Source organism: Herpailurus yagouaroundi, unplaced genomic scaffold, assembly GCF_014898765.1.
Source record: "Herpailurus yagouaroundi ecotype Mexico unplaced genomic scaffold, PumYag 189, whole genome shotgun sequence".
Classification (NCBI taxonomy): Eukaryota; Metazoa; Chordata; class Mammalia; order Carnivora; family Felidae; genus Herpailurus; species Herpailurus yagouaroundi.
In genome coordinates this window covers 16490986-16499679 of record NW_024412420.1, presented here as the reverse complement: position 1 = coordinate 16499679, position 8694 = coordinate 16490986, and the positions used below count along the sequence as shown (strand labels likewise).

The 8694-nt window shown below is 52.1% G+C and overlaps 2 protein-coding genes across 4 annotated transcripts in view; one reads left to right on the top strand and one right to left on the bottom strand.

The window, feature by feature from the left end:
• Positions 1-7245, top strand: part of EZH1 (enhancer of zeste 1 polycomb repressive complex 2 subunit) — a 29635-nt gene extending 22390 nt beyond the window's left edge. For all 3 annotated transcript variants that reach the window (XM_040497636.1, XM_040497634.1, XM_040497635.1), the window contains exons 14-21: positions 534-574; positions 1069-1194; positions 2250-2428; positions 2949-3044; positions 3469-3550; positions 4005-4085; positions 4499-4583; positions 4860-7245. In XM_040497636.1, coding sequence (XP_040353570.1) covers positions 534-574; positions 1069-1194; positions 2250-2428; positions 2949-3044; positions 3469-3550; positions 4005-4085; positions 4499-4583; positions 4860-4920 — 751 coding nt within the window. In that variant the 3' untranslated portion in view covers positions 4921-7245. The remainder of the gene's footprint in view (positions 1-533; positions 575-1068; positions 1195-2249; positions 2429-2948; positions 3045-3468; positions 3551-4004; positions 4086-4498; positions 4584-4859) is intronic.
• A 274-nt stretch (positions 7246-7519) lies between these two features.
• CNTNAP1 (contactin associated protein 1) overlaps positions 7520-8694 on the bottom strand; it is a 15038-nt gene continuing 13863 nt past the window's right edge. Inside the window, exon 24 of the mRNA XM_040497633.1 lies at positions 7520-8694. This exon is cut by the window's right edge and continues 243 nt beyond it. Within this exon, the coding sequence (XP_040353567.1) occupies positions 8588-8694 (107 nt within the window). The 3' untranslated portion in view covers positions 7520-8587.

Sequence of the window (8694 nt, the reverse complement as noted above, 5' to 3'; positions counted from 1 at the left end):
GCTTAACCGACTGCGCCACCCAGGCGCCCCAGGAAGGGTTTTTTTTTAATTCAACATTCTGCCTGCCTCGGTTCCCTAATGACTATCACCTACTCAAGGAAGGAACTGACACCAATTCTAGATATAGAAGGAAGTCCCTGTGGCTTCTGCCTCTCGGTCTGTTCAGTCAGCAGATTCCTGAAAAGTTCCCACCTCCCCATCCTGCAATTCTTCCACATCTCCACCTCCCCAAAGAGAAGGAGGGAGGGAGGGGGGAGAGGGAGAAACAATAGCGTCATAATAGACACAGAGGGTTGGGTTTTGTGTTTGTTTTTTATACATCTTTGTTTGTTTTATATTTAAATCTTGAAGCATAGACCAGCTGGACTCCAGATGAACTCCAGCTTCCATCTAGCAGGATAGGGGCCTCTGGTGGAAGGATTCGGGGAGGATACTCCCTGGTGATCAAGCCACAGTCCCTCAAAGCAGGCCATGTTGTTATTTACCCAAATGTGCAGAGCCATGACCCGGGCCCATCCGCCTCTCTTTTCCAGGTTGTGGGCTGCACACTGCAGGAAAATTCAGCTGAAGAAAGGTAAGTTGCACCAGGGTGCTCTTCGGCAGTTCAGCGTGAGGTCTCACCCCTGTGGTCACCCGCCCGCCCCACCTACAGCCGCTCTTGTTGACCCTGTACTGCTTCCGCAGATGGCAGATTTCTCTGCAGCAGCTGAGAACAGCTCAGCTTCTCACTGCAGCTGAGCGCACCTCTTAGGAGGTAGAGCTAGGAGCCTTGTGGTCTCTGACTTTCATAGCGCGCCATCTGCCAGGTTCCAGACCTCGTCTAGTGTTTGGAATGGGCTGCCCTATAGTCCCAGACCATTTCCACACTCTCCCCACAAGGCAAATCACCCCGTTGTAGCTGACAAACAACCATCATCTCTGATGGCTTCTCACTTCAGGTGCTAAAACGTGTGTCCAAGATCATGACTGGGACAGCCTCCTCCAGTCGAGACGATCGGGCAGGTGGGAGGGAGGGCGGTAAGGGGCCCCGGGCACAGCAGTGTCCTGGTCTACTCTTTTCTCTCCTAGATAACTCTTCCACTCAAGTGTATAACTACCAGCCCTGTGACCATCCAGACCGCCCCTGTGACAGCACCTGCCCCTGCATCATGACGCAGAATTTCTGTGAGAAGTTCTGCCAGTGCAACCCGGACTGTAAGTTTCCACTGTTTTCCCCTGTGGTCCTCCCGAAACAGCCAGCCACCGTGCACCCCAGGTTTCCCTCCCCGCCCATGCCCCTTGCTGCCCCTGGGCCTTCTGATGTCCTCTTTGCCGTGTTCTAAGCATTCTGCAGAGGAAACAAGATCCTTAAGATCTGGAAAAGTCATTGTTTTAAAAACCCATAGGTGTTTGATTCTAAAAGCAACAACTATACAGAAATCAGAAACATTCCCATCTTTACCTTCCAGAGAAGAATTAAGAAACGTGGGAATTTTTTCCCTCAAGGTGCTGTCACAGACCTCCTTTTTTAAGTGTTGTTTTACAACATGTACAGGTTACAACACTGCGTATGCCCATTTTAGTTTAGTATCCGGAGTTTTACTATCAGGTCAGTCTGGATGTCAGCAGAAGTAAGACAAAGGCTAAACATGCTTCTCTTTGACTTCTTATCACACTGTGCCCTTCCCCACTCAAGGCTGAGAAGTTCAATAGCAGCCTCCAGAGCCTGCAGAACTAGATGCCCAGGCAGTTGTGCTGGAAATACCTCCTAACCCATAGCAGATATCAATCTTAGCCACAGAAGAGAGGTGCTTGTGCTGGGGAGGGCAGTGGGTGGAGGAGGGTGGCATAGAACGGATGCATTCTGTTCTCAAAATGATTCTTGTTTTGATGGTGATGATTTACCAGTGAAAAGCACTGATTTCATTTTCTCTGGGCCCCTAACCACCTCCCTTCCAAATTACACCACCGAGAGGAAGGAAGAGCACTGTTGAGGAATCTCTAGGAAACACATCTCCATAGTCAAACTTGCTTTTTTTTTGACTCCCAGGCATGAATGTTGGGAGGCACTCCATTTTCTCAGGAAAGAGAACAAACAAACAAACCAAAAATTGACTATACGAAGCAAGGGAGCTTCTCTCCTACTTGCCAGATCTCCTTGAACACATCACATGTACTTCTTCGCTGATCCCTGAGTCAGACCTGAGCGCCAGCTTAGTCTGCTACTTTTCCTAACCCACCCCTCCCTCCGCCCCTCTCCTCCTCCCCAGGTCAGAATCGTTTCCCTGGCTGTCGCTGTAAGACCCAGTGTAATACCAAGCAGTGTCCCTGCTACCTGGCAGTGCGAGAGTGCGACCCCGACCTGTGCCTCACCTGCGGGGCCTCGGAGCACTGGGACTGCAAGGTGGTTTCCTGCAAAAACTGCAGCATCCAGCGAGGCCTCAAGAAGGTGAGGGCTTTTCTTAGGACTGCGAGCCAGATGGTGGAGGGGAAAAGACTGAGTATTCCCCAGCAGCCTCTTTCCATTGGTCCCTTAGGGGGTTTCTACATGAAAGGGCTTGGTAAATCCTAAAGGACACACACGTACTGAGATAAAGAAAGTTTGCTGTCCCGGTGAGGCGTTAGGAAAATGACCCCTGACCTGGCCAGACTACGAGGGGCAGAGAGGATGGACGCATCATTGATGTTGTCTGTTTGTACTTGACCCGTAGCAGTGACTCCCTAGCGACTCAGATCTAGGAGGTCCCCGGGCCTAGAGGAGGAGGTGTCATGTTTCCTTTCCTCACCTCCCTTTGCTGTTTTGCCTCTCCCCAGAACAGAATGGCTTAGACCTTTTTCTGTTTTCAGATCCTCTTAACAGTTGCTAGTTCTTTCCACCCTGCCCACCCCCTGCACACGTGCACATCCAGTACACACACCGCCCACTCACACATGCCCTGTAGTCTGAGGTTTGACTCCCTCTTCCCCAGCACCTGCTGCTGGCCCCCTCAGATGTGGCCGGATGGGGCACCTTCATTAAGGAGTCTGTGCAAAAGAACGAATTCATTTCTGAATACTGTGGTGAGGTGAGTGCTATCGGTTTGGACCACATTCCTTTCTGGGGAGATACTGATGAGAAACCCTGATTTTCTGTGGGCCAGACTTCTGTGACTTACTCTCTAAATAACTCAGCTGAGTTCCCGTGTGGCTTCTTGGGGGATCCCACAGAAGTGTTTGCAATCCTGAGATAAACCACTCTTCTTAAAGTCTTTGCCAATTCAGGCCACACAAAGGGGTGGGCGGGGAATGCTCTTCAGTCTTAATACTGGTCAGCCTGGAGGGGCTTAGATAGGATACAGTAACTTGAGCTCTGTCTCCTGTGACTCTCATCCTGATACTCAGCAAGCATGTGTGTGTGACAGTGCCCCCTCCCAGTCCTTTCTGAGGGCAGGGTACCATGCCCTGAGCAGACAGCCTTATCCCCCGATTGTTCCTTATCTGTCTTTGCAGCTTATCTCTCAAGACGAGGCTGATCGACGGGGGAAGGTCTATGACAAATACATGTCCAGCTTCCTCTTCAACCTCAACAATGGTAAGGAGTCTCTTTCTCTTGCCCCATGGTGGTCTCAGGCACGTCTCTCTACCGGATTGCCCTTGCTGTAGTCCACGTTCAGATCAGCTGTGATTTCTCCAGCAGATGCGCAGAGGAAGGTGGGGACGTTGAACCTCAAGACACCACGAGCCACAGTTCACTTGCTTTGGGAGAACCTGCGTTTCTGGGTTGTGTTTATAATCGGAGCACTGAGCACTCACACCTGAGAAATCTCCCTACCCAGTAGATGGGAAGAGGGGATCTGTAATTCCAGCAAAATGGGGGGACCCAAAGGGAACGTGCCCACATGAGGCTGCATTCTTATGCTGCATGCTGCTGGACTTCAAAGTCCCCCACTGGATTATTTCTGTTACTATTTAATTGATTTTAAGACCAGGTTCGAGAAGCTGTGGATTTGCCTGATGAACCCATGATCTTTCTTTACGTTATATAGATTTTGTAGTAGATGCTACCCGGAAAGGAAACAAAATTCGATTTGCAAACCATTCAGTGAACCCCAACTGTTATGCCAAAGGTGAGTTCCCAGTGACCTGGGAGGTAGGGTGGATGATGGATGCTTTATTTACTATTGTTTCTATCCATTGTGTGTCTTTTTCCATTGCCGAGTTATTTTTTGTCCAAAGACAACCATGCTTAATGTCTGGTATCGTTCTGCGTCTCCGTCTCTATTTTGTCAATTGGCTCTCTCACTGAATACATGATAAAGATTTTCCCACAAACAAGAATCTTTTAAAGATAGGTCTTTTCCCACATCACCAGCCCGAATAACAGATCTAAAAGCAGAGAGGCAACTGTCTTTACTGACTGCTTTTAAACTCCACTTTATTTATGTTTTCGCTGGGAACTGGGAGAAAATCAGCCCAGAACCTGCCGATTATTGGCTTGGAGCTGACTAGGAACCTAGCCTTGGCTTTGTCCTGTTTGCAGTGGTCATGGTGAACGGGGATCATCGCATTGGAATCTTTGCTAAAAGGGCAATTCAAGCTGGTGAAGAGCTCTTCTTTGATTACAGGTGAGGCAGCCAGAAATGATCCTTGGGAGGTAGCTCCAAAGGCAGAAGGGTGGCTGTTAGAATTGATTTGGGGGCATAAAGTGGGCGATACAGATGAAGGAGAGGGTCTTGTGGTGGTCAAGTCTTTCCCTCTGTTCTGCTCCCTGGTGCCTTGCCCCAGAAGCGGGAGCACTGTAAACTGCTCTGAGAGATGGGGAAGCAAAATAGAGGGGATTCTGTCTGTTCAGTCACAGAAGCCTTGACAGTAATCTCATTCCTCCTCCTGTCCCGGGACAGGTACAGCCAAGCTGATGCCCTCAAGTACGTGGGGATCGAGCGGGAGACTGATGTCCTTTAGCCCTCCTGGGCCCCACGCCAGCGCTTATGGTAGCAGCATTGTCTTTGCTCTCATGCACACAGCACCGCTGCTCGACTTTCCTGCACTACGTGTCTCCCACACCGAGAAACCCCCCACCCACTCCCTGCGCAGCGAGGCCTCCGCTGTGTCCAGTGGGGACAGACTGTCTCAGTGAGAGAGGAGACAGAGGCAGCTAGGGCTGGGCTCCCCAGGAGAGAGCTGTAGAAGCGGGAGACCACGTCTCAGGCCTTGGAGGAAGAGAGCACAGGCTGGGGGTGGGTGGCTCAGCGTGGTTTCTTGTCCGTTCCGTAGGTCTTGGGCCTCAGCAGTCAACCTGGGCAGTTCCTAACAAGCATTGGCCTGTAATTCTAACTTTCCAAGTCAAGGGTCCTTGTCTAATTGGGTCGCCAGCCTATGTCTCTGTGGTAGGTCGTAGGACCGGAGAGGATGGGCTAAGTGAAGTTTGGTACCTGGAGCTTACGAGTGGCCTGGGTTAAAGGCAAGCCTGGTGGGTGGCACAGACTGAATTCAGAGGGGAGATGGGTCACCTTACTACCTCTTCCCTCCTGGCGGGGTTCACATGGAAGGAGTGTGGGTTCTGACTATAGAAATTCAATGCCGGGAGAAGGAAAGCTAAGTGCCGTTCTTCCGTGGACAGATAGCGAGAGCCATCCTGATGACAGCAGTTCAGCTGCTAAGCTTGGGGCCCAACAGGCTTTCAGAAACTTTCTCTGTACTCTGGAGATGGATGGATAAGTTTTCAGATTCCTGAAAGCAGGTGCCAGCGCCCTGTCAGCTCCTTCCAAAGCTCGGGCTTGGCGACCGCAGGCAGGCATCGTGCTGCTACTGAAGACGCACAGGAGGTATGCCGGGCCAGGCCGGGCGTGCGCGCTCTGGTCCTGGGTATGGAGGCCGTCTTCAGGCCTTGCATTCCCTTTAGAGGCCAAGCCCATGGGGCCTCTGTTGCTTATCTCTTCCGGGTAGATGGGCGAAAGCCTGGACTAGAGAGGGGGAAGGTTGTCAAGGTGATTTACTTTCCTGTCTGTAGCACCTGCTGTTGGAGAGGGTGAGTTGACAGCATGTGTTTGGAGATGGGTGAGGGGCTCCCAAGTTGCACGTGTTCAGGATGGCACCACGCTTGCAAGTGCACACTGGCGGAGGGTATTTGAAGTGTTGAGAAGAAGCAGGCCAACCTCCTGTGCCACTGCATGGTGCCGTTCTCTCTGGGATTCTTGAAGAGCAAAGCACTTTATTTCTTTGAGAAGGTCTGTAGCTGAGGTGGAGTTTGAACTAAAGTCTCTGGGATCCCTGCCCAAATCCCATTCCTAAGGGAAAGGGAAGGAGAGGGGGTTGGAAGATTCCCCTCCAGTTCTGTCTCAGCTCCTGGTGGAGGCAGGAGGAGCTTCCTTGACACACAGGAAGTGAATGAGGATGGGGCCGGCTCTAGGAGCCAGCCCTGTGTCTGTGGCTGGCGTGCTGAGCTGACAGGGAATAAGGAGCATTGTGCTGGGTAAAAAGGACGTGGCAGTGACAGGCTGGCCTAGGGAATATCAGCATAGGGAGCAGGCTTCTCTTTTCTCTAGGGAATCCAAGCCTTTCTTCCTCAGTCTGTACTGACCACTCCCTTCCTCCATCCCTACTGGCTGTCCCACGAAGCAAGGAGTGGGGTTCCCTCTGGCCAAACCGTCGCCTGGGGATTTGGGTGGGACGTGCACACACACACACTCACATCTCCACGCGCCACACTTGTGAGCACTCATGCACTCAGCACTGAGCACACACCCAGCCAGCTCCTGACGGAAGCCTCTTCCCACCTGACCGGCCAGCCCCGCCACCATTCCGAAATCTGCATCTGCTGTGGTTTGTATCCGTTGTGTACCGGGGATGCCCTCTAGCCCGATTGGGCTCTGAAGTACTCGTAAATTATAGGGGAAAATCAGAGACAAATGAAGAAGCAGGAGTTAGGTCTGTCTGAAAATGGGGCTGGCTGTGAGGAAATCATGGGGAAAAAATTACATCCAGCCACTGAGAGGCTAGATTGGCCCCACTCTTCCCTCAGCATGCGGAACCCTGTCCTTCCCAGTTTCAGACCACTGATACTCCTGTTCTTCCAGCATTCCTATTTTCCCTGCTGTCCCCCACGTTTAATGACGGGTCTCAACCCCTCCCCCCAGACATGGTTGATGGATGGAGCAAGGTGGTGGGGACTTGGGGTGGGGGAGGCTGGTATATGTGCGGCTTTATCGCCAGTGAATTTCACGCACTTTAAAGTCCTGTGGCTTGTGACCTCTTATCTGAATAAAGTGATAGAGTCCATTTTGGCAAGTTTTGCCTTGTGTGCTTTGGGGCTGGAAGGATCCAGGGATGGCAGCACAGGGGCAGCTGGGGCTAAAGCGTTAGCATTCAGATCCCCTCCTGTCCACTGAGATCTGGGGTTGGGGGGCAGGTGGTGAGGAAGGTTGGCAAGAGCCGGTCAGGCCCCGGGCAGGCGACGCAAGGATTCAGAGGATTCCCGGTGGAAATTTCTGAGCCCTCCAGTTAGTTCCCTGAAAGTCATCCCACTTACCCCCAGCCACGACGCCAGCTACCACGCACAGACTGGGGCTCTGCCACTCTGCTTTATTAGAACGGTTCTGGTTCTGCGAGCACGGCTTCAGAGTGGAGGCTGGGTCAGGCTGGCCGAGTGGCCAGCCGACCTCACGAGACTTCCAACACGGGAAAAGCAAGAACTACAGACCGTGGCACAGCACAGGACAGGACAGTCGATCCATTTTTTTCTTTTATATATAAACTGATAATTAAAAAATTAGAGTAGTATATAGAGTTTCTCTAGAGAGAGACTTTGCAACAAAAAAGATATATAAAGAACATGACCTCCTGGGCGAACGAAGCAGCATCTCTGAGCGGAGGAAAGAGGGCTCCTCATGCACTGGAGAGGGGGCCAAGCCTTTGGACAGGCACCAAGGCTATTGCATATCTTGGAAGAGGGAGGAACAATAGAGGGCAGGCTAATGCACTGGCATCTGCATTATTCTCTCTACATTGCAAGTTGTTTTTATGGCTTTGGCTAAAGCATGTGAAGCAGCGGAGGTACTAAGGTGCTAAAACCGAGGCCTCTCGGTCTCCGTAAAAAACAAAAAAGAGAGGATGGGGGACAGCAATGAAGCCCTCCGTAACCCCCAACTGAGTGGAAGCAGATGGAAGGCATTCTGCAGGGCAGGGGGGAGGCTAGGGGATGTAATTTAGCAGCCTCCTCCCCCCATGCCCTGTGCATCCCTGCAATCCCACACATCTGTCCCTGCTGAGATTGAATACTTGAAGGGAAGCAGTTAATCTCTCTTGCACTCTGTCATTAATCCCTGGCAGCAGCTGGGACAGGGATGGCAGGGAGGGCCTGTCTCAACCCCATGGAGCTTCTCCTTTGGGGCAGGCAAACAACCAGGAGCCTGGGGAAGCGGGGACCGGGAGGGCATTGATTTAGGCAGTGAGGCTCGGCCACTCTCTTTGGTCCCATCTGTAGCTCTGCCCACCAAACTTGGCAGGAGGGGCATCCTCTGGATGAGCAGAACCTGCTAAGAGGAGCCAAATGTCCCTGACAGGGTGGGGAGAGGCAGGAATTGGGGAACTCAGAGGAGATGGACGTGGTCCCTAAAGCCCTTTTCCTGATTCATTCAGACCTGGACTCCTCCAGGATCTGGGGGAGGTTTTGGTCCCGGGAGCCAGGGGCTGGGGCTGGGGCTGGGGCTGGGGCTGGGGCTGGGGCTGGGGCTGGGG